This window comes from Muscardinus avellanarius, assembly GCF_963383645.1.
Source record: "Muscardinus avellanarius genome assembly, chromosome: 8".
In the NCBI taxonomy this organism is placed as follows: Eukaryota; Metazoa; Chordata; class Mammalia; order Rodentia; family Gliridae; genus Muscardinus; species Muscardinus avellanarius.
This window is the reverse complement of record NC_137794.1, coordinates 76680865-76707773: the sequence shown is the minus strand read 5'-3', so window position 1 is coordinate 76707773 and position 26909 is coordinate 76680865. Positions and strand designations below refer to the sequence as shown.

Genomic DNA, 26909 nt, shown 5'->3' with positions numbered 1-26909 from the left:
ATGCATTGACATAATACTAGGTGGTAGAGTCTCCTATACACCTAGGCTATATGATGCAGGCTTCTGCTTCTAGGCTATAGCCCTGCATAAAAGATTTCTTGACTACCTGAAGAAACTAAATATACATAAGTTATGGTATAAATACAGTGTATGAGATTAAAACATGGTGCACCTGTGTAAGTACTCCTGTATGGAGCTCACAGCCCAGAAAGTTTCTCTGGATAGGTCAGTGTGTGAGTGGTTAGAGAATATGAAGGCCTAAGATATTACTGTATGCTGTTGTAAACTATAAACACTATATCTGGGCTACACTAAATTTATTGTTTAAAATTTGTCTTTCTTCAATAATTAATGAAACTTAGTTTAATATAACATTTTTGCTTTTTAAATTTTAATAATTAGAAGCTTTTAACTTTTTAAATATCTCAAATGCCAGAACATTTTACAACTTTACAAACATATTTATTTATATCCTTATTTAATAAGCCTTTTTTCCATTTACATTTTTTGTTAGAGCCTAGGATGTAAACACACACATTAGCTTCCACAGACTCAGGATCACCAATGTCCATCTTCCACCTGCACCTGTGTCCCATGGGAAGGTCTTTCAGAGCAACAAGAAACAGGTGCAGAGTTGTCCTCTCCTACAATAGCAATGCCTTCTTTTGGAATATTTCCTGAGGTATCTGCTTGAAGTTGTTTTACAGTAAACTCTCAAAAGCAGAATTATATGCCAAAGTATTTCTCAGCAACAAGAACAATGCAGGAGGCATATCACAGAACCTGACTTCAAAATATACTACAAAGCCATTGTAATAAACACAGCATGATATTGGCACAAAAACAGACATATACACCAATGAAACAGAATAGAAGACTCACAAAATTTTATACTTAGAGTCAATTGATTTTTCACAAAAGGGTCATAAACATACACTGGAAAAAAAAAGATAGCTCTTCAACAAATGGTGTTGGAAAAACTGGTAAATCATATATAGAAAAATGGACATAAACCTCACTTTCTCACCCTGCACAAGAGTCAATTCAAGATGGAAAAAGAGCCGGGTGTGGTGGCGCATGCTTGTAATCCCAGTATTTGGGAGGCTAAGACTGGAGGATCGCGGTTCGTGGACAGCCTTGTGAGGCCCTCCGCAACTTAGTGAGAACCTGTTTCAAAGTAAAGAATAAAAAATAGGGCAGAGGGTGTAGCTCAGAGGTATAATGTCCATGGGTTCCATCCCTAGACCTGAAAATGTTGCAGCTCCTTGAAGAAGGCATAGGTGTAACATTTCAACATATAGGCACAGGTAAAAACTTTCTAAACAAGACATCAAATGCACAAGAAATTAAAAGGACGACCAATCCGTGAGGTTACATTGGACTGAAGAGCTTCTGTACAATAAAGGAAACTATCGAGAACCTCAACAGAGAGCCAACAGAATGGGAGAAGACTTGCCACCTACTCCTCCAATAGAGTGCTAATATCTAGAATATACAGAGAACTCAAGAAAGTCACAACTAAGAAAATAAATAACCCAATGAAAAACTGGGCAAGTAAACTAACTAGACACTTCAAAAAAGAGGAAATTCAAAAGGCCAATAAAAGTATGAAAAAATCTTCAACATCATTAGTAATAGAGAGATGCAAATCCAAACTACCCTGAGATTTCACCTAACTCCAACTAGAATGGCAATCATTTAAAACACAAACAAGAAATGCTCATGAGAGTGTAGAGAAGTGGGAACTCTAAAACATTGTTGTGGGATTGCAATTTAGTGCAACCACTTGGGAAAACAGAATGGAAGATCCTCAAAAGAATGGAAAGGAACTTCCTATGATTCAGCAATACCACTTCTGGGTATCTACCGAAAAGAATGGAAACCAAACTAGCAAGCTAATGCATGCATAGGTATGTTCATAGCTGTACAATTCACAATTGCCAAATTATGGAAGCAGCCAAGATGTCCATCAACAGATAAATGAATTACAATATTATGGAATATTTGCAAAATGGAATTTTACTTAGCCATAAAGAACAAAAATATGTCATTTGTGAGAAAATGGGTGGAAGTAGAGAACATTATGCTAAGTGAGATTAGTCAGTCACACAAAGTAAAAAATTTCATGTTCTTCCTAAATATGCGGAAGCCAGAGAGAAAAATGGTCATTGGAGGAACTCCAGACGAACAAGAGACCATAGAAAAACAAATAAGGTGACCTAAATGAGGAGGATAGGAGGGATGAAGAGGAAAGTTCCCTAATGTACATGATGTTCATTCACAAATATATCAAAATCAATCAGTAAGCCAACCGGGAGAAGGAGGGGGAGGTAATGGGGTGAGAACTGGGGAGGGCTAAATAAGTGATGGGTGTATGCATGCCTCCACCATCTTGTAAACCGTTAAGATGTATGACTACAATGCATCAATAAAAGAAAAAGAAAAAGAAAAAAAAAGATTGCCTTGGGTATTTGGGTTCTCTTCTGCTTTCATATGAATTTCAACATATGTTTTTGTATTTCTGTGAAAAATGACACTGAAATTTGATAGGGATGACACTGAATATTTAAAATAACATTTAATATATCTGTATATTTAATATGCATGTATAACACATGCATAATTTTAGATCTAGGTAAGATTTTAAGATATGAACTAATTTAACTATTTCTATTTCTCTTTTTTTGGAGAAAAAAAACCCAAATAGGTTAAACAGCCATGTCAAGGTTCCAAAGCAAATAAGTCCAAATGAGAACCAGAGCCAGGTGTGGTGGCTCACACTTGTAATCTTAGTACTTGGAAGGCTGAGACAGGAGGATCAGGGTTCATGGCCAGCCTCAGCTACTTAGTGAGGCCCTCTGTAACTTAGTGACACCCTGTTTCAAAATAAAGAATAAAAAATTGGGCTGAGGGTATAGCTCAGAGGTAGAATCCCCCTGGGTTCAATTCCAATCCCCAGCACCACACACACACACACACACACACACAAAGAACTCTGATCTAAAGCGTATCCCAGTTTACTCCACAGTAAAATGATTCCTGATCCAGGCATGGTGGTATACTCCTATAATCCTAGTACCTGGGAAGCTAAGACAGGAGAATCATAGTTTTGAAGCAAGCATTTGCAAGTTTGTGAGGCTCTCAACAATTTAGCAAGACTTTGTCTCCAAATAAAAATAAATTAGGGCTGGGTTTTTAGCTTATAGGTCCTAGTTTTTATCCCCAACATACACACACACATCCCATTTCTGATTGTACTAAGTAAAATTTTTACTTATTACTATATATATATATATATTTTACTTAGTACTATATATATAATATATGGAGAGAGAGTAATATATATATATATAGAGAGAGAGAGAGAGAGAGAGATATTATTAATATAATATATATTAAGATATACAGAGAGAGACAGAGAGAGAGGGAGAGAGAGAGAGAGAGAGAGAGAGAGGAAAGAGAGAGAGAGAAAGAGAGGATAGAAAATATTCAGTTAATTCTTTTTGGTGGTCATTATAGGTATACATGATAAGCATGCAGCATTTGTCTTGTGTTTCTTTGGTACTGGGGATTGAACCCATAGGCATTCTACCTGTAGGTCTTTGCATGTTTTATTTTTAAACAGAATCTCACTAAGTTGCTGAGGTAGGCCTTAAATCAGTGATCCTCTTGTCTCTGCCTCCCAAGTACTGGGATTATACCTGGCTGAGAAAGCTATATTTTTGTAGCCATAATTTCATGTGAGATGACATTTATTATTTATGACTAAAATTTAAAATATGTTTGATTTTGACTTATTTCCCTTTCACTTCTTGTTTTAGTACCTTAAATATGGCCTTTTTATTTTATTTTTAAGCCCTCTGGTAAGGGTAGAAATCAGAAATATTATGTTGATTTTTATTTTATTTTATATTTATTCATAATTTAATATATTCAAATAATTTGGAAAATATAGAAAATACAAAAAATATAAAATAAATGTTTAAAACCACAATCTCTGTAACTAAAATAAACATGCACATATATTAATATGTTTACATTTTTACTGTTCAGTGGACTATATGAAATAATGACATGTATTCCATAATTTAGAGTCAATATTACCTCTATGAGAACACCAAAGTTACTATTTGATTTCTTTTGTAAAAAGAAAACAATCTCCTGTTACACGTGAATTTTATTTCATATTGTATCCTTTATAGACCTCAGTCATAAATGTCTGAATAGACTGTTACTGTCATCAAGATTGAAAAGTTGACACACTATAATCAACACAAGCATTATCTGCTTTTAGGTTTATTTATGTCCTGATAGATTGAACACTTTCTTTCTGACTATAAATTATGGTTATGTGCTGAAATATGCCAAAAACTATTAGTTGGAACTCAGAACTGTGTAAAATAGCCATACCAGAACTAAGTAAATACTGTCAACAAATGCAACTGTGGTTATCAAATAGTGGTTCTCAAACTTAGCTTGAGTTAGATACAGCTGGAAGGTTCATTTTTTTAGTGCTAATAATATTCCAAATGATTCGGTGTTTTTGAGGATCACTGCCTTATAGATTTCTCCTTCAACAATCTACACTTGTCCTTACTAATAGTGCTCATACATGAACCTTAATAAATATTTAGACTTAGACTTTAGATAAATATATGCATTAAGAGTACTCATTCATGTATCTGCAGTATATTTGCTTGTTTCTTTAGATTTTAAACCAGTCCAATATCCTCTTTACTGAATATGCATGATCAGAAACAGGGGATGTAAACAAGCTAAAGAATATTTAGATTTTATTTATTGATGAGATTTTATTTTATACTTTTATTGATGCATTGTAATTATGCATTTAATGAGAGATTTCATTTTTGCGATAATGGGGATTGAACCCAGGGGCATTCTATTTTTTATTCTTTATTTTGTTTTTTTTTTATATTTTTATTTTTTTTATTGGTGCACTGTATTCATACATCATAGTGGGATACAAACTTTTGTAGACATACATGAACACATCGCCCAGTCAGCCCCCACCCTATCCCCACCCCATTCTCTCCCCATCCCTCCTTCCCATGCTTGGCTTAGTGGTTGACATCTAGTATTATAGCAATTTGTCCAAAATTAAAAATGATAATTTCACATAACAGTTTCATTTGTCTGATACCAAGCTTTTGATGACTTAAAGATAGCATTTCAATATTTCTTTTTGCTTTCTTTCTTACCAGAGAATATTTTTTTTAGGTGAAACTATCATATATTTATATATTTATTTTTCAGAAAAAAAAATCTATCCTAATATGGAATATGGACTCTAGATACCCAAAACGATCTTGAAAAAGAACAAAGCTAGAAGATATATATTTTCTGATTTCAAACCATATAAAGCTACAATAATTGAAACAGTGTAGTACTGTTCTAAAGGCAGATATATAAACCATTGGAGTTAAATAAAAGCCTAGAGCTAAATTCTTCCCTATATTGTCAAGTTATTTTTGACAAGGTTTCCACGAACATTTGGTGATGGAAATAATAATCTTTTAACTAAATATTGTTGAAAAATAATACTTACATGGAAAAGAATAAAATTGGACCCTTACCTAAACCCATATACAAATATTAACTCAAAATAGATAAAAGACCTAAATATAAATCTTAAGACTATAAACTTTTAGAAGAAAATCTGGGTCATAAAACCTAACAACATTGAAATTGGCAGTGATTTCTTGGATATGATTTCAATGGCACAGGCAACAGAAGAGTATACAAACTCCCTAAAAAATAAAAAAAAATATTGTATATCCAAAGACAATGTAAACAGAGTTAACAGTTACTAATAGAATGGGATAAAATATTTCCAAATGCTATATCTGAAGGTATATTAATATTCCAACTAGAAATCCTAAAAATTAGCAACAATAAAAGCAAACAATACAATTTAGAGATAGGTAAAAGACTAACATAATGAATCTCCACAGATAACCAGTCTTAGTTGTCTGTTGGATGGAAAATCTTGTTTCTCTGGTTCTTGTGTGTGTTACCTATTTCTTCTTTGTAGTTAATCTCTTTGAGTATTTTCTCTAGCGCTGGTTTTGAAGACATAAATTCCTTCAGTTTCTGTTTGTCATGGAAGCTTCTTATTTTTCCATCTAATTTGACAGAAAGTTTTGCTGGGTAGGAAATTTTTGGTTGGAAGTTGTTTTCTTTCAGAGTTTGGACTATGTTACTCCAAGCCCTTCTGGCTCTCATGACTTGGTTTGGGAAGTCTGGAGTGATTCTAATTGGTTTGCCTCTGAATGTCACTTGGTCCTTTGTTTTTGTTGCCTTTAAGATTCTCTGCTTGGCTTCCACATTGGTCATTTTGACAATTATGTGGCGTGGGGATCCTCTTCTCCGATCCTGTCTAAAGGGAGTTCTATAAGTTTCCTGGACCTGTGTATCAACCTCTTGCTCTATGTTTGGAAAATTTTCTGCTATTACTTCCTTGAAGAGATTGTTGATTCCTTTGGTTTCACTTTCTTTTCCCTCCTCTATTCCAAGTATTCTTAGGTTAGCTCTCTTAAAATGGACCCATATTTCTTCAATGTCAGATTCCTGCTGTTGGATATTTTTTTCTAGATTAGAAACTATGCATTCATTTTTGGAATGATCATCTTCTAAGAGCGAGATTCTGTTCTCCATGTGGTCTAATCTGTTGTTCATGCTTTGAGTTGAGGCCTTTACTTCATTAATTGCATCCTTTATCTCTTTTTGGCTCTCTCTGAATTCTTTTCGAAGCACCTCTATTATTTCTACAGTTATTTTCCTGATTTGATCTTCTAGAAATCTCTAATTTTCCGTTTTATCAGGTTCTGATGTTGTGGGGTTGTGGGCATTCATTGCTCCAGTGTTATTCCTCTTTCCCATGATTTCGGATGTTTGTGCCTTCTCTGGGTTCTTCCCTTGGGTCACTATGACTTTGCTTAAGGTGCTCTGGATCTCAAGTCTGTAGTATCTCAGACCCCACTACTCCTTTACTGGGTTGTATCACAGAGTCTCCGACCCAGAGAGTCGATAGAGGCTGCTTTAGACTGTGGGGGGTGCCAGTTGCACGTTCTCCTATGGTGTGATATCTCTGCCACCGCCACTCCCCCACTGGGTCAAGTCCCAGGGATTACAGTACTGGGATTTCTCCTCTGTGGCCCGCAATTTGACTTACTCTTCTTGAGTACGCAGATGTAGCTGTACTGGACTCGGTGAATTCAATGCTGCTGCGCCGGTGGCAATATGGCGCCGCAGCCACGCCCTCGGCCGTGAGGCTGGCGTATTTTTTCTTCTCTGGTTTTGAGATCCACTCTGAGTCCCTGCAGTGTGTGCTGAGCTCAGCCACTGGGAGCTTTAGATGCTCCCTGCGCCGAAAGATCCCACCTGGCTGTTCCGCAGCGGCTCACCTCGGCTTGCTGTAGCCATCCGGTGAATTCACCGCTGCCACCGGCAGTATGGCGCTGGTGCCGTGTCCTCGGGCATGAGGCCGGTGTATCTTCTCTGTGGCTCTGAGCTCTGTTCTCAGTCTGCTTTTTCTCTGGAGCCTGGTGATTTTTTTGTTTCTCTGGTGATGGTGTTTTCTGGCTATGAAAGGAGCTGATTTTGTGGTAATGGAGATTGGTTGTTAGCGGGGCTCTTAAGCCCCGCTTTTCTCAGTCGCCATCTTTCCGGAAGTCCCCTTATTCTTTATTTTGAAACAGGGTCTCACTGACTTGCAAAGGGCCTCACTAAGTTACTGAAGCTGACCCTGAACCGCAATCCTCCTGTGTCAACCTCCCAAATGCTGGGATTACAAGCCTGCACCACCACACCCGGTGAGAGATTTCATTTTTAAGACGTCCTCTTTCTATGTGTTTTAGTCACTGATTCTGAACAAATTATTAAGTTATTCCACTGTTTCTTGGCAAAGGCTGCATTTATTTTATTAGAACAGTAGCTGGCACACCTAAGTGTTAAGCACAATCACCTGAGAAGGTCAGCAAGTAACAAATTCTTGGTCTCTATCCTCAGCATCCCTGACTCAGTAGTTCTTGGGTGAGGTCCAAGATCTTTATTTCTTTCAGCTTCCCCGTGCTGCTGTTGCCTCCCTGGGACACTTCTGGAGCCATGACTGACTAGAATTTCTCAGCAGAACACAAACATGCATGGCACCCTGGTGATTTGTGAAGCCTGGCATTTCATTTTAGAAAATATCAAAGTTATTATAGATCGTTTCCAAGGTCCCTCCAACTTTAAAATTCTGTCATTATGTGTCATAAATTTGTAAGGTTCTACTGCTCCTATATCAAATTCTTATCTGTTATTCAACTCCAATGTACTTGATTAATGATGTGTGCGTGTGTGTGTGTGTGTGTGTGTGTGTGTGTGTGTGTTACTGAGAATTGAACCCAGTGGCATTCTGCCCCAGAGCTGCACCCTCAGCTGAGCTGCACCTTCAGTGCTACTTTTATATTTTGTTTTAAAATGGGGTCTTGCTAAGTTGTTGATAGCCTTGTTAAGTTGCCAAGGCTGACTTCGAACCTTGATCTAACTGTCTCAACTTCCCAAGTACTGAGGTTTCTCATGTGCACCACGATGCTCGGATTTAATACTTCCCATAAGAGTACCCAAGTAATTTTTTTCAGTGAAGATTGTAATATGTTTTATATGCCTAAAATAATGTTAAATTAATAAATTTCATTAAATTCAAATCTATAATAATCACCTCAATTATCTTGATAAAATTAAAGTATAATAAGTCTCTTTTAGAGTAGAAACTGATTTATTCCTTAAGCTCAGTAATAAGGCAGTTTCTATGATGTTTAATCACATTATGAATTTGGTAAATAAATTTCTGAACACTTAGTTCCCTGCATATAATTGGGAATATTACTTTCTTTACTTTCAAAATTCAAATTATAAACAATTCTCTAATGAGTAGGCTTTAAAGCATTTTTTATGGTTTCTGTATATATCTATCATGTTGGTGATTAAAATGACTCAGGTAGATATAAAACATGAAGTTATTTCATTAATAAATTAATATATTAATTTGACAATATTTAAAATATGTTAAGGCCATTTATAGATATGTGAATCATAAAATATTTAAATGTAATTACAATACTATTGGTCATGTTTAATTAATCACCTTAGAAACTTTTTATAAAGATTATTTAAAAGACTTCATTAACATTTCTAACTTTAATGCATACTGAGCCAATTCACCATTAGGTTAAAGTATGTAGACCTAATTTCAATATAGACCTCTGACTACTAATACATATATAAAACCTTAAAGTTAATATTGCTTCAGCAGTCAAAGTCTGTGTGAGCATGCATATGTAGAGTCACAAAACTTAAAGTAGGATAGTGGTTACCAGAGGCTTGGGGGGAGGGGAGGGAGACATGGCAAAATATTGATCATTGGGTACTGAGCTACAGTTAGATAGGAGAAATACTATCTGCTGTTCTATTATTGTAGAAAATAATAAGGTGCCGTACATCATAAAGGAGCTAAAGAAAGAATTTTGAAAATTTTCACCACAAATAAATAATAAATAATTGAGAAGATATATATTTTGATTTGATCATTATACCATTTGTACATTTATTAGGATATCACATGATACCCCATAAAAGCATACAGTTTAATGCATTAATTAAAACAAGTAAATACATAATCTGAATAATGTATTGATATATGATAATTTATTACTGTGTTAGAAATAATTTATTAGAAAATCAAATAATTTATTAAGTATTTCAGAAAAATATCCAGTGCTGTAAAACATTTTTTAAAAGTTTTTGGCATCAGAAATTGTACTCAAGTCCTCACATATACTAAGCACGTACCCTACCAATGAAATGCACCTCCCCTGTTTTTATTTTTATTTTTTACTGAATATTTTGTTGATACCACTTTAGAAATACATGCTTGTTTTCCATTGCAGAAAACATAAAGAACATGTTTCTAATTAAATTTGCATTACTACAATGTTATGAACTAAAACATATATCAGAGGCAATAGACACTGCTACCCAATTACTGCAGGAATGCTTTAAGATTTATTATTTCACAACCAATTCAGTCAGTGTTCAATAGGCTTAGGTTAAACTACATTTACTGCTATAAACACAAACATTTAAAAGATACAAGTTCATCTTGAATAGATTATCAGAATAGTGTAACTTTCAATTAGAATTCCATTTATTAGGATTTTATGAACTGAACATTTTTCCACTTACCATTTTTCCAACTTTAAAGTATTATTGCTGTATTCTACATAACTTTGAGCCCTTAGTTATTACCTTATTAATATTTTAGAGAACAGAAAACTGTCCTTGGCTCAACCTATGGTTTGCTATCATCAAGGATCTCTTGACCTTAAATTAATTCATGTGTCCTAGTAGCTATAAGTAACTTTTTGATCCCAGTTTGCATAGTACCTATGCATTTAATTCAGCTAGCATATTTATTTACCATTTTCAGTATGCCAAGAGCCATGCTAAGGTGTGGAAATACTAGTGTCAGTTTATACAGAAGTTACAGCACATTACAGGAGACAATAGAACAGACATTTGTATGTTTAGTGCTGAGATAAAGATAAAGAAAGAGAATTACTGAAACTTGAAAGGTAGACATAATTTAAAATGACAGTTTAAGGGAAAGCTACCTAGAAGAGCTTATTTTAGTAATATTTTCATGATAGATGTGATTTACCAATTGATGAAGGAGGAAGTATATACTAGACAGAGAGATTAAAATATATAACAGTCCAGAAGCAAAGGCAATCTTAAGTTAGTTATTATAAATACAATGTATGGTTTCACTCTAGAAAACAAAATGGTGAGCAGAGAAAAGAAAGGATAAGCAGCATATTATATTCATGAATAACCTGATAAACCAGGTGAAGCCATTGAGGTTAATAAGGGAAATAAAAGCATACGGCAGAGATGGGATGTGTGACATGAAAGGCATGCAGTTTAGAACATTTCTGGGTGTGTAGACTGGAGGTTGAAGGGCTTCCAGGAACCCCAGTACCACCAAAAAAAAAAAAAAAAAAAAGAAAGAAAGAAAGAAAAGAAACAGGTCTGAGGATGTAACTCAGGAGTAGAATGCCCTTGGGTTAAATCCTAGTACCACAAAAAAGAAAACAAAACTTATTTTATTCTGAGATAGGGCTCCACTAAGTAGTGCCAGCCAACCTTGAACTTGTGATGGTCCTGGCCTCAGCCTCCGGAGTAGTTTTGAATATACGCATGCATATACATCCACACCTTGCTGTAATCAACCCTTGAATTTATATTTTTCTACATTAACTTTTATTTTCTCAATCTCTTCATTTATTTTCCTCTCTCATTTATTATATTATTGTATTTCTTTATATGATAAACATATAATTGAGTGCATATTATAAAATCATATAATGGACACTGTGCTAGTTCCCGGAATACAGTGATAAATACACATGAGCTCTCTCTTCAGCCATCTCACAGCTTAGAAGGAAAGACATTAACTTAATACAGTATATTTATAATGTATTGATATTTACAGTATATTGTGAGTAAGTAACATCATGGTTAAAGTCGTCTACAACATGATTATCATCTTGTGAAGGGGAAAAGCAATCTAAATACGTAAGATCAATCTTTTAGCTAAGCACATAGTTGGAGGACTAAAACTGCTCAACTTCATTTCGTATCCTAAAGCTTTGGTATCTCTTCCGTTGTTTCTTTCCCTAAAATCAAGTAGATTTCTTGAATCAAGTAGTGCTCATATACTGATCAGTGTTCATCTGAAGACATGTGGCACATTGCCAAAACTCTCTTTTCTATTCTGACCCTGATCTCCAGGGTTTTTTTTTTTTTTTTTTTTTTTTTTTTTTTACTTTTCTGGATTCCTAGCTCGACCTCATCACTGCAGGAATCTTCCTGGTTCTCCTCTATTGAAGCCCTGACACATTAATCATTATCTTTGTTCTCTAAGGTCCAACATCTTTAAAAACATTTTTTATATATTCTGGTTTTTTTTAGTTTCCAGTCTGAGAGTTAATCGGGTTCTTATTTGTTGTGTGTTAGCTAGAAATGGAAGTCACTGGGATACTATTGAGAATAAAAGAGGACAGTATTAATACTCACCCCCCCCCCCAAACAATTGAATGTGTTATTTTCACCCTTCCCCGAAGCCAGGTGAACAGGGATTTGTTCTTGGCAAGTAGTGGGAGAAGCATCAAGGCTGCATAAATAGAATGGTCAGAATAGAATGCAGAATATAGTAAAATAATAATAAACTCAAAGTCAAGAGGTGGACAACAGGTAAAGATGAACTGAGCAGTGGAACATATTAAACGGCATTTTAAGGAAACGTGTAATTAAAGGAAGGTGCTATTGTTGATTGACCAAGTCTTTGTTGATAGAAAATAGAAAGAAAATTAAAACTGACATATGAATATAGAAGAGGCTGACAAAGGCCCACAGAATGTCCGCCAGTTTCTGTATGTAAAGCTACTCCTGGAATTCATTCCCAGGGAGGTCTGTGACTGCTTCTATTTTGTAATGGCACAGCAGAGTCACTATAACAGAAATCACATGACCCCAAACTTGAATATATGAACACAAATTGTTGCACTAGCTTCTCAATATGCAATAAGCATCTATGTATAGTTACTAAGAGCTCCCAATGAGGGAGTAATCATTTTAAAAGTATAATAGCAATTTGGCATACTGATCATTTTATTAAAGATGAAAACATTATTCTTGAATTTTCATCTAATATAATAAAAGGACAAAATACCTCCTCAAAATTTGATTATGTGTGTTCTTTCTTAATGTTAAGTAAGAAAAAAACTAATATGTATATAAAAGTTCACAAGCAGATTTTTTTGTAATAATGCCATGGAATTAAACTAATAGTTCTATTATTTAAAATGAATTTTCAACTAGTTACTAGGCAATGGACATTAGATAGAATTTTCATAAAAAAAGGATAGCTGCAGTTTAAGTCATGTGGTTTTTTATTTTTATATATTTAATTTTCTATCACAATTGATATTGTCAATTCAATAAACATTGTCTGACTAAATATTTAATATTTTTCTACTTCTTTTAGGCAAAGAAGTCCAACCTAAACCTCCACGTATGTTATATGCATGTAGAATGAATAAAAATTTAAATAAAACAAATATTGGATGCATGCTTTTAATCATCTTTTGATTCCATATTGAATATTTTGCTGGAAGTCAAAATCTTAATTGTTTTCTCTAAGACCAGGTGCTTATTGTCCTAAGTATATTTCTGAGAATACACTATGCTGAAATTTTCCTTCATCCTTTATTAACTAGAGGTAAAACCCAGTATTTTTGCTAACCTTGTCTTACAAATCTTAGCTCACATTTCCATTTCTTCTCAAAATAATTTTTATTTTTATTGATAATGAGGAAATTAGTCTTTTGCATTAATTTGCCATAACCATAAGAATAAATTAATACGACAGACTTAACACTACAAATAACATAAAAATATGCATAAGTATAGGAAATGAATACCTTTATATATTTATTATTGCTAATGTTTACCTATATTTTAGAGCCACAAGTAAAAAAGGAAGAGAAGCCAGGTATGTATATTTTATGTACTAACTCATGTCTGCATTCTTCATTTAGAATGAACAACATATCTCTGAAATGATATGTCCTAGTATAAATATTATACCAAATTTTATCCCTGACAAATTTCAAAAAAAGACATACTGAGCTAAGATATCTATTCCTAGAAAAAATTTTCTATATGAATCTCTAAGATTTATATGCTGCAGAAGAAGCAATTGACTAATTGATTCCTAAAAAACCACATTCTTTTCTGATTATTATAGGATATAGAATTTGAACCAGAAAAACAGGTGCTCTCATCCTTTTATTCTTGACTCTTCAGCCAGATAAACACTTTTTAGTGCTGCAGAAGTAGCAAAATCTTTTCCAAAGAACACACAACAATCTAATTTTGAAAATGATTAAAATGTTGGTTTATGCATCCCAGTTTTACTAGTGTTATGGAATTTCTGAATAAAATATCATAAACTTACACTAATTTTCTTAAAATACTGGAGGTTAGAAGTCCCAAATCCAGGTGCCAGGAGGGCCTTGCTGCCCTTTAAACCTTCCCTGCATCTTTGTGCTGTTGGTGGTTACTAGCAGCCCTTGTTGTTCCTTGCTTGTAGGTCATTTCTTCAATTTCTCCCTCCCTCATCATGTGGTCATCTCCTCTCCCCATGTCTATTGTTATCTTCTTAAAGGACCCACTTACTTTTCTCTGAGGTTCTTTTATCTAAATTAATTGCATCTGCTGCAACCCCATTCTGAATAAAACCACACTCTCCGGTACTAAGGGTTAGGACTCTACATATCTGGGGAAGCACACACTCAAGCTATACGATTGTCTAAATTCCTAAATCAGAAAAGTAATCAAATCAGATATATTTTAAATAATTTCTTCCAAGTCTTGTTGTTCAAATTATTTTCCTTTGGAACTCTTTCCTACTTTAAATCATCTTGGAAATAAATGGACAATTTAGGTTTAAGTCAAGTATCAGTGGCAAAAACAGAAATAAGTGCACACTGTGTTTTATACTATTGTTTTTAATAGTTTGTCCTTGACAAAGCACACATAAAATGGGAATAATCTTTTTAGCAAATTTCTTCTTTTTCCATTATGGAAAATAGAATTTAATGATTTTGAAATATTAGTTTGTGCTCAGGTTTGTTTCTTTTTTCTCAGAATTAAAATTGTGTTTCTGTTTCTTCTTTGCAGAACCACAAATTAAAAAGGAAGCAAAACCGGGTAAGGATTGTTTTATTTGTAACACTTTCAGACCTGACATTATCTTCATTCTGAAAAAAAAAACTTTTTGTTTTTCATTAGAGAATTTATATAGAATCTCTCAAGAACTATATTACTGAACTATACTCATCATATACACCCCACTATTTCTCAACATGAATTTATAGTACTGGAGAAGGTAAAATTGGTATGCCCTATAGATAAAAAAAACATCTAGAATATAACATCAGATAAACCTCAGAAAGTTCATTCCATTCTTCTGAGGATCGAATGAACAAACAATATGATCCAGCAATACCACTTCTGGGTATCTATCCAAAAGAATGGAAACCAAACTACCAGACTAATGCATGCATATCTTTGTTTATAACCACACAATTCACAACTGCCAAACAATGGAATCAACCAAAATGTCAGTCAACAGATGAATGGATTACAAACCTATGGGATATGTATAAAATGGAATTTTACTCAGCCATAAAGAACAAAATTACATAATTTGCAGGAAAATAAATGAAAATGGAGAACATTAGTCTAAGTGAGATTAGCCAGTCACAAAAAGTAAAAAATCAGATACTCTCCCTAGTATGGAGAACCTAGGAGAAAAAGAGTCATAGAAGGAACTTCAGAAAAAGAAGAAGAAAACTTAGATGAATAAAGAAAGCAGCCTAACTGAGGGAGATGAGAGGGGAGAAGAAGAAACTCCTTAATACACATGATGTACTTCACAAACTTATCAAAGTAAATCACTATGCAGAACATGAGAGGGAAGGAGGTGGGAATTGGGGAAGGGCTAGATGAGTGATGTGCTACCATCTTCTACCTCATTAAGATGCATGATTACAATGCACACACACACAAAAAGGGCAGATCTCCAGATTTTAGAACAGATATTTTCAAGTCCTTTGAAATAAAGAATGATCACAGTAATTTTGTGACTTTATTTCCGATAATATTCATCAAAGCCATTATTACAAAAAATCATGGACAATTGGGGTTTTAAAGGAAAGAGGATGGAAGTCTATTAAGCATCTACCATTTAATAAGGATTAGCATTATATTTTTTATTTGTATCATATCATCATAAGAAACAAACAACATAAAGATTATTATCCATACTCAGTATTTATGAAAATAGTTCAATATACCAAATTCAGAAAATTAGTTTTTATATATGTGTGTATATATAGCTATTATATATATATATATATATATATATATATATATAGAGAGAGAGAGAGAGAGAGAGAGAGAATATACCCACACATACATAAATAAATAAATACTCTTCAATAATTATACAGTCAAGTATCCAAACCTTGATGTACACCACACTTCTTCCTTGAATTCTCACCGGTTTAGCTGGCAACTTATCATGGTAGAATCTAGTTGCTCTTGTAAATACTATATTTGTAAAGCAACAATTCTCATAAATGTCTATCTACTCTTTTATATTTTCTGACATTATTTATTTGCCAAAATTGAATATGTTTTATCAGATATATGAATTTGTTTTAACCAGAAGCCTAATGATATTTAAGCCTAGTTAGATCTAGTACTATTTAAAACTTATGCTTGCTGTTATTGAATATTATATTTTGTCAGGTAGCTTAAGATAATATTATTGTTTTTAATTTTTTATTGGTGCATTGTATAATTTATTATTTATTTATTTTAGCTTCATCTGAAAAAGCACAAACTCATAGTATGTATATTAATTTTATCTATAATTATTTTATTATCTTTTATAAGAAAATGTTCACATATTTATAAAAGTATTTGTTCTAATGTACGATTTTCCATTTATGCTTCCTTAAAGCCCATGATCCAAAAATTACAGTTGCTTTGATGTAAATAATTATTCTTATTGTAGAGTTTTTATTAATTAGAACATGCAGCATGTAATCACAGCACTTGGGAGGCTAAGACAAGAGGATCGCAGGTCGCAGACAGTCTCAGCTACTTAGTGAGGCCCTCTCAACTCAGTGAGACCCTGTTTCAAAATAAAGAATAAAAAAATAGGGTTGTTTGTTTTGCTAGTGTAGAGTCTTTTGAGCTCTTTGTATACTCTGGATATTAGCCCCCTATCAGAATGGTGGCTGGTAAAGATCCTTTCCCATTCTGTAGGCTTCCTCTTTAGGTTATTGATAGTTTCCTTTGATGAGAAGAAACTTTTTTTAGTTTGATGTTATCCCACTTCTTTATTCTTGCTTTAATTTCCTGAGCTTTGGAGGTTTTGTTGAGAAAGTTACTGCCTGTGCCAATATGTTGTAGTGTTGAACCTATGCTCTCCTCTACTAACTTCACAGTCTCAGGTCTAATTTCTAAGTCTTTGATCCATCTTGAGTGTTTGGTGAGATATAGGGGTTTAGATTCATCTTTTTACAAATGGTTAGCCAGTTCTCCCAGCACCACTTGTTGAAAAGGCTGTCTTTTCTCCAGCGTATGTGTTTGGCCCCTTTGTCAAAGATTAATTGACTAAAGATGTGTGGGTTTGTTTCTGTATCTTCTATTCTAATCCACTGGTCAACAACCCAATCAAGAAATGGGCAAATGAACTAAATAGACACTTCACAAAAGAAGAGATACAAAGGGCTAATAGATACATGAAAAGATGTTCTTCATCACTGGCTATCAGGGAGATGCAAATCAAAACTACACTGAGATTCCATCTAACCCCAGTCAGAGTAGCAAGCATAAAGAAATCAAACAACAACAAATGCTGGCGAGGATGTGGGGAAAGAGGAACTCTTTTACACTGTTGGTGGGAATGCAAACTAGTTCAACCACTATGGAGATCTGTGTGGAGATTCCTAAGAAAGGTGGGAATAGATCCACCATATGATCCAGCTATACCACTCCTGGGTATCTTTCCAAAGGGGTTGAATTCAGAGAACTACAGCAACATATGCATACCTATGTTCATAGCAGCACAATTTGTAATAGCCAAAATATGGAACCAACCCAGATCACCATCAACAGATGAATGAATAGCAAAACTGTGGGAAATACACACAATGGAATTCTATTCAGCCATAAAGAAGAACAAAATTATATCATTTGCAAGAAGATGGAAAGCCCTGGAGAACATTATGTTAAGTGAGATCAGCCAAGTACAGAAGGAGAAGATACATATGTTTCCTCTAATATGCCCAAACTAGGAAACACAAAGGATACCAGTGGGACTCCAGATATTGAAGGGGTAATACTAGCTAAGTTTGGATGGTAAGATAGGACAGGAGGAAGGCTGATCTTGATTAATGAGGGTCTACACCTGAACATGTGTAAAATTATGAATAAGACATGGTTAACCTGGACAACCATTGGTGGGAGGGGGAAAGGGAAAACGGGGGCGGGGGGGAGAGGGCACCAAATATAGTGTAAATGTATACTATTTATGTTCAATAAAAAATTTGTTAAAAAAATAAATAAAGTATACAAATGAAAGGCTTACAACAAAAAAAAATAAATAAAAAGTAATTTGGCTGGAAAAAAAAAATAGGGCTGAAGGTTTAGCTCGGAGGTAGAATGCCCCTAGATTCCATCCACAGTTTTGGAAAAAAAAAAAAAAAAAAAAAAAAAACCTTAAGGTTTTCATATGAAATAGGACAACATGAAAGTTTTGAAATATTTTTTCCTTCCAGGGGCACAATTAAATCACTGGCCTAAAGTATAGAGAATATTCATTGTATATTAATATACAAAGCTTGTAAAAATCTAAAAATATTTTTTATTATTTACAGAAGAAGACACAGTGAAACCAGAAAAAGGTGTTTCTCATGGTAAACCAGGTATTTCTCAGGTGGTATCTGTAGTACCAAATAACCCCTAAGTGTGCTGGTTGTAGCAAAAGGAAGAGCATGGAATCAAATCTAAAGTTATTTGAGACAACTCACGCCTTAAATCATCATATTTTAGAATATTTCCAGTTTTAGCCATCTTATCTATCTATCTATCTATCTATCTATCTATCTATCTATCTATCTATCTATCTATCTTGTACTGAGAACCTGACAGTAGATGCAACTATTCAGTTAGCTAGCCTTTCCACTTGAGAGTTAACACAAAGACCAGTTGAAAGGGATCGCTATTTTAATTTGTTTTGGTCTATCATGAGCAAGATGATCTTAGAAAATGATTCAGATTGGGTCATTTGATGGGCTCAATCAAATGCAGTCATCTTAGACTCCCAAACTCTTGCACTTTGGAGAATATTGTGGTGAACAAATGTGTTCTTATTGTATAGAAAGACACAAAACTCATCAAACCAAAGACTTTAATTAGTCCTACTTAATAGAATATTTTAACTAATTAAATATGAATTAGAATTAGATATTTAAATTAGTTAAATATGAAATTAATTTTGAGGCTACCTAAACCTGAGTTATTGTTTAGAGTATTAGTGCCCATTGCATGCATTGTATGAATTGTTTACTAAAGTCTGTAAATATAGTTAGGTACAAATCACTGGGAAGTGTAAAACACTTTCTCAAAAACTTGTTTCTTAAGCCGGGTGTGGTGGCGCATGCTAATTCCCGTGCTTGGGAGGCGGAGACAGGAGAATCCCTCTGGTTCGAAGCCCCTCGCCGGCTTAAGAGACCCTGTTTCCAAATAAAAATATAAAATAGGTCTGGGAGTGTAGCACAGAGGTAGAAGGGTTCCATCCCCAGTACCAAATAAATAAATAAATAAATAAATAAATAAATAAATAGAAAGAAAAAGAAAGAAAAGAAATTTGTTTCTTTTTTTAAATTTTACTGTAGAAAATATGTAAGCAATGGGTTTGAGTCAGATTGATTTGATTCAAAAAGTAAATCTTAAAAAATATAAGACAGCCAGACATGGTGGCACATACTTTTAATCCCAGCACTTGGGAGGCAGGGCAGGAGTATGGGAGATCTGAGGCCAGCCTCAGCAATTTAGCAAGGCCCTCTTCAATTTAGTGAGACCCTGTTTCAAAATAACAAAAAAAAATAGTGTTGGTGGTTTAGCTCTGAGGTAAAATGTCCCTGGGCTCAATCCCCAGTACCACAGAAACATCTATATCCATCTATATATACATATATCTACGTTTATGAATATCTACATATATAGATACACATATATACAGATATACTACATAGATACACATATATCTACATATATACATATATCTACATATAAATACATACATGCATATGTATTTATTTATTTGTTTGTGGTACTGGGGATGGAACCTAGGGGCATTCTACATGCTCAGTCCTATTTTTTTATTTATTTTGAAACAGGGTCTCATTGAGCTGCAAAGGGTCTCACTGTGATATATATATATATATATATATATATATATATATATATATATATACACACACACATATAGAGTTCAATTATTAGTACCACAAATATGTATATAGATATATCAAAAAGTATATATACAAAACTTATATTTGATATATACATACATATATCTGCCACAAAATATATTCTAAAATCAAACAAAAATATATATATTGATTGAACCCATTGATATATATTGATTGAATATATGTGTATATATATGGGTTTAATCTTCAGTACTACAAAAATATATCTGTATCTGCAGGTATGCATATAGACACACAAAAATACATCTATACATATATATCTATACATGATATATATGTACATATATATTACATAAAAATAAACTACAGGAATAAAAAAAGGAGGCTGGAGGGTGGGAAAGGGAGAACACTGATATGTATTTACAAAAGCAAAATCTTAGAAGGAACTTTTAGAACCTTCTAATTTAAGTCAGCAATATACTCTTGTCCTCTTTTGTACTTCAAATGCAAGCCTTTTTAAGGAGAATTATCGTGGATTTAAGTTTCTCAGTGTGTATCAACTGCATTGTCTTCTAACTACAGCTCTTCAGCTACAACTGTCTTGTTTTTTAAATTCCATGATGCCAAATGACATATTTTAAGTAGAATATTTGTCCAGCCAGTTCACTCTCACTTCTAAACACGTCAAAAGTTTAATTTTAAATAGCATCATTGTAATAATTTGACCCGAATCTTTCTGACTCTGTTCAACCCAAGAGGACAAAGGACTTTGTACTCTTACACTACCTGTGCTCTCCCCCAGCTTGTTGGCAGCATAAGAAAATTTGGGTTCTTCAGCTAATCTTGGATTCCGAGAGAAGAACTATCTGAACAAAGAAGATCAAGAATTAATTCTTCCTGGTTTGATTCAATAATGAAAATGTGCATATATATATATATATATATATATACACACACACACACAAATGTATACATATTAACTAATTATCCCTAAGCAACAGATAAATAGAGTATTGTGCAGTAAAGGCAAAGGGCAAGGAATAGACAAATTAAATTAGAAAAGCCTCTACAATGAAATAGCTAGGAAGAATAGCTCAGCTAGACAATTTCCTTTATTTTTTTCCCCTGGGCAATTTGAATACAAGATAATCTTTGCTGTTTTATTTGGGAAACAGAGTGTTTCATGGCATTGGTATTATTTCAAAAAAAAAAAACACAAAATATCAAGATTGACACATGTTACTGTCTTGTACTGATGTATTCAAAATTTCTACTTGTGTTATCATTTTTTTTCCTATCACAGAAGAAAAAATTCTCAAGCAGGTAAAAGCTGCCACGGTAGAAAAAACAGGTAAATAAGATATTTTCTATTTTTATTCTATGTATAAATTTTATGTTGTGTAGACAAGCACACATTTTGGCTGAATTATGACAATTTTTAATGTCATAAATCTTAAGATTTAGAATTATTGTGAATAATAAAGAATATACTTGATAAACATTTATTAAAAATTTATTAAAAATAATAAAAACTACAGTGGTATAACTTTAATATTTTAAAATATGATTAGAAGAAGCTGACAAGTACTCATAGGAAATCTATATAATGCATTCATTACCATGTACTCAGGTTTTAATTCTATTTCCAAAGCTATAAATTTCTTAATTTTTAGAAATTGCAAAAATCTGAAACTTTCTATTTATAAATTATCTGAAATAATCTTTTCATTAGATTTCTACCAACAGTTGTATGGTTATATAAAATTTTAAATCTACCTTAAAGGATGACCAGCAGAACACATATTAAAGCAAAAACAGCCCATACCTCAATATTTCAGTTGAGATATAAAAAAGTAGGCATACTTTTGCAATTTCAGTCTTTTCTGTGTAGAGGAAGGAAAATTCTGAGCCTTCAACTCAGGAAGTACCTGGAATCTCTAGGGGATTCCAAGGTTGGACTTCTACTTAAGTGGCCATTCAGACATCTTATTTCTTACTCATAATCATTCAAAAGAAAGAGTCTATAAAGTCATTTCTTTCTTTTAATTGAGATAATCAGATAATCAAGATTTAAATGCATTTTCTTGAAGAGATAACTATTTATTTATATGTATTTTAGACTTATTCTATGAGAAGAAAGAAAACTTCATGAGGACATTTCATATTCCTATCACAATTACTCTTTTTTCCCCAACCACTGTCTAAATTCATAGCATCAGTAATTTGCATTCTTTGATGTTAATATACATCTCTGAGTATTTCATTTTCTTATATGAATGTTTGAGGATAATGAACAATTAGCTCAATATATTTGTAATCCATATATATATATATATATATATATATATATATATAGCTTTAAATTTTACATGCATTTCATGAGTTGTGTCTTCAAAATAATAAAAATAATTCATGTATTTAATGAAGGTGAAATAATCGTACGGAGAGAAAATAGGTTAAGTTTAAACTGAACAGCTAAAACTAAGAAGAAATAAATACAAGGGGGGAAAATAACAGTTTTCATGGTTTATACTCATCAATATACCCTCTACTTCCCTTCTTTCTTCAGTCAAGTCCAAACCAACAAGTAAGAGCTGAAGAAAATAAAACCTGAGAAGTATTGCTTGACCATTTAAATTTTAACAATTTTCTTGATTTTTAAACTGTTATTTACAACATTGCCCATGTCTAAATTACCTTTATAAGCAATAAACTAATGATATTACCATAGCTTTTATTTAACATCTTTGTCTTTTCTACTAACTGGTGATTTGTTATAATTATACAGAAAAAAATGTCTAGAAGTTGTATCACTATTTTGAAATGAGCGAGTATATCTAGGCTATAAAATATCTAAAATAAGAAATTAGGACAGGTGGGAAATCTTCCAGTCATACATAATAACAAAAAATTATGTGCAACTGTCAGTGTTATGAACTATAGTTGTATTTCTCGTTTTTGTTTTTGTTTTTTTTTTTTTACTTATTTGCTTTCAGCGGCACCAAATAAATGCACTATAGGGAGATTTTCACATTTAGAAATCTATAAAATTGTAAATGTTGTGCCATCCATCCCTCTACTAAAATCCACAGAATTTCTTCATGAGTATGGATTTCAAAGATGGTACGTTTGCTTGCACAGGTGTGATGCAGAGATTACAGTGTTAGATAGTTTAAATGGTGACTACCAGACTCAAGAAGGTAAAAATATCTGTTCATTGTCACACAGATGACAAGTGTTTTTAACATAATATTGGACTTTGAATGATGTACATTTGTGAAATAAAAGCTTAGATGAAGGCATGAGTGGCTGTTGGTCACATACACTTTGGCTCCTATATGAAAAATTACTAACAAAGAAGGTCCAAAGAAAAATATGGGAGACAAGTTAGGAGGTCAGTTTTCATGGCTCAGGAAATAAGGTGCCACTGTATGGAAACTAACTGAAACATATGTACATCCTAGAACACATTTTTATATATGTCATTAATTGATATTATTTTGATTCATTTTACTTTTGTAGTGCTGCTCTTCTGACAGTTTACTACCTACAGTATTGGCTTCTTAATTTTTGTTCATCTTACAAATTATTTAATAGGACATTTATGCAAATTATATTCATGAAAGTTCCTTCTCGAATACTATCTAGAATTTACAAATACCCAGTTTAGACTTAGGACACCAGAAGTTCTATATCTTCCCACCTACTTCACTATTGGTGTATGATTTGGAGAAAAATAATAGTAATATCTAGGTTTAGGAGCACATGAAACAAAGGACAGGTAAACATCAAGAACAGTTCTAGAGGACTAACCCTGCAGGTCATTATAGAGGACCTACTCTTGGCCCTTTCCAGTATCTGGTATCTGCTCAGTTTTTAAACATTCTCAGTACCATTCAGGATTTCCTACCCCACAAGGCTTCATTATAAAGGTCACTTTGGGATGAAAGAGACATATCTTCTTATGAAAAATTAAAATGACAGTTTTCATTTTGAATATTTTTCAGAGAGCTAAGGCAAATGAAAATTATTCACATATTTTTATTCCATTTATCATACTCGAGGATTAGTTGTGAGAGTTCTAACCAGACCTGGAAAGGGAGGATGGTACAGAAAATAAGAACGCAAGATATAGTACTCTTTGGAATTGAGCATACCTGGTTTTAATTTTAAATAAGCTGATATCCAGCACTCAATTCCTTCTCATCCAGCAAGAAGGGAACTTGGAGTCAGAAAGTTAAAAACAAATTAGTAAAACGACAAAGGCAAATGTCATCTAATTTAAATGTCCTCAATGAATGATTCAACCTTTAGCAAAAGAGAAAGGAAGAAAAGAAAGAGAGAAAGGGAGGAAGGGAGGGAAAAAGGGCGGAAAGGAAGAAAGCAAAGGAAAAAAAGGAAGATTGCTTCTCTTCTCATTTCTCTCTGTGGCATATTCTGTCCTCTTGTTAAAACACATGCTTCCAAGAGGACTAGTACCCTGGAACCACTGTCAGCTACATACAGGGGGAAGCCTTTTACAGGGCATCCATGCCAATGAAACTAACCTTGTTTATAATGAATTTTTTGACAATATACTTTCTGTGTTACAAGTTATATAAAAATTACTTAGAGGCATGCTACTTATGTGAATTGAGGATTGCTGCATATATGTTAATAAGAAATGCTTGCTGCAAAAATAATTCAATGCTTACAATGAATTTTGAATCTTCTTTTTAGAAAAAGCAGAACATCAAGAAAAAGAATATCCATCTATAAAAACAGGTATTTTGGGCTTTTGTGACTTACATTCTATCTTAATTCACTATTTTTATTAAATTTGAAAATTAATGTAATATATATAAATAAAGAATAAAAAAAATTAGGCTGGGGGTGTAGCTTGGCGGTAGAATGCCCTTGGATTCAATTTCCAGCACCACAAATACAAAAAAAAAAAAAGTGTTCTATAGTACAGTTGTACACAGTTTAATGAAGGAGCATCTGATAGACATAAAGTGTTTATATAATCATTCTTCAAAGATAAATAATATATGTAGCTTTATTAACACCTTAACAAATATGTCTAATCTTGTTAATTCTAAGTATATAATTCCTTATAGTAGAATTTAAGTGAATAGACACATTCAGTGTAATTTTTAGATATCCTTAATTAATTTCTCATTACAGAAGTTGTATCTTTCTATATGCTCTCTGTTAATTGGCATAACTATGCATGATACAAGTAATTTACAATCAAAGTCAAGTAAATGATGTACATTTTTATGAATAGGATTTTAAGTATAGGATTACACAAAGTATTTAATTTGTGAAGATAAGTTATATTAAAGAGAAATGTATTTATATGGCATCAATTTTATCTACTACACATTCCTCCTGAGATTTTATGTCAATTTTTTTCATTCATACTACATTTGAAGAGTTTAAATTGTTAACTAACATACTTAAGAATGTATCCTGAAGCTTATAAAATCTTATAAAAGACAGTTTGATAATACACATTCTATGACATTCAGAAAGAGTAAAATGTTCAGATTATTATAAATATTCACACTGTATCAATTAAAAATGAGATTTTGTGGGGATAAAGTGAAGACCACAAAGTTCTATATTTTATAGTTTTACAACTATATGTTGCAAAATTCAATGAGAATATGTCTTAAAAATTAATCAGAATACATTCCTTATTTACTTTAACATAGATTTAGCTTTTATCCATTTAACTATTAAAAATATAAATAGAAAATATAATAGACTAACATATTACAAATAAATATAAAATTATCACTCACTTTCTTCTTTTTAATTTTTAGACAAACCAAAACCAACTTCAAGTAAGTGCATCATTTTAGGATTTTAAGAATATGCCTTTATATTACTTTAATTTTATAATTTTTTGAATTGCACATGAAGTTTTAAAATAAGGTATAGCAGCCGGGCGTGGTGGCACATGCTTGTAATCCCCACGCTTGGGAGGCCGAGACAGGATGATCGCGCTGGTTCGAAGCCAGCACAAGGCTGGCTTAAGAGACCCTGTTTCCAAATTTAAAAAATATATAAAATAGGTCCTGGAGTGTAGTCTGGAGGTAGAAGGGTTTCCAGGAGCCCCAGTACCACCAAAAAAAGGAAAAAAAATATGGCTGGGCGTGGTGGTGCATGCTTGTAATTCCAGCATTTTGAAGCAGAGACCAAAGGGTCACAGTTTGTGAACAGACTCAGCTACTTAGCGAGGCCGTTTGCAACTCCTTGAGACTCTGTTTCAAAATAAAGAATCAATAATAGGGCTGGGGCTGTATCTCAGAGGTAGAATGCTCCGGGGTTCCATTCCTAGTAAGGCAAAAAAAAATGTGATATGCTTATTAACATAATAGTCATTATACTGTTACCTATAAGAGGAATTCTGGTTGTCAAAGGATATTATGGGTATTCTATTCACTGATACTGAACATGTATTTATTGAGCATATATTGGGCATATTACACTATATTAGAATACACAAGGAAAGTCCTAAAATGTTTTCATCTATTGTGCCTTTATAATTAAGACATTTATTATGAACTACTGCCTGTGCAAAAGCACAAGTAGTTGTATCTCTTCTTTATCTACTGTCAGCTGTTTGTTAGGAAGTATAAATAAATACAGTGTGAGGATTCCTCTAATAGTCATTGTCTGAGTTAAGAAAAATTCATTGCTAGTTTCCAATTATTTAATGTTAACACATTAGCTTTTATTTTCTTATTTTTGAAAGCTTTGAGGTAAAATGTTTTTAGTAAT

At 33.1% G+C, this 26909-nt stretch overlaps 1 protein-coding gene across 1 annotated transcript in view; it reads left to right on the top strand.

The window, feature by feature from the left end:
* The window catches only part of TRDN (triadin), a gene marked incomplete at both ends in the record, with an annotated part of 326113 nt that overhangs the window by 273342 nt on the left and 25862 nt on the right, over window positions 1–26909 (top strand). The window contains 5 exons of the mRNA XM_080700116.1: window positions 13586–13615; window positions 14806–14835; window positions 18579–18626; window positions 21442–21489; window positions 23231–23338. Coding sequence (XP_080556242.1) covers window positions 13586–13615; window positions 14806–14835; window positions 18579–18626; window positions 21442–21489; window positions 23231–23338 — 264 coding nt within the window. The remainder of the gene's footprint in view (window positions 1–13585; window positions 13616–14805; window positions 14836–18578; window positions 18627–21441; window positions 21490–23230; window positions 23339–26909) is intronic.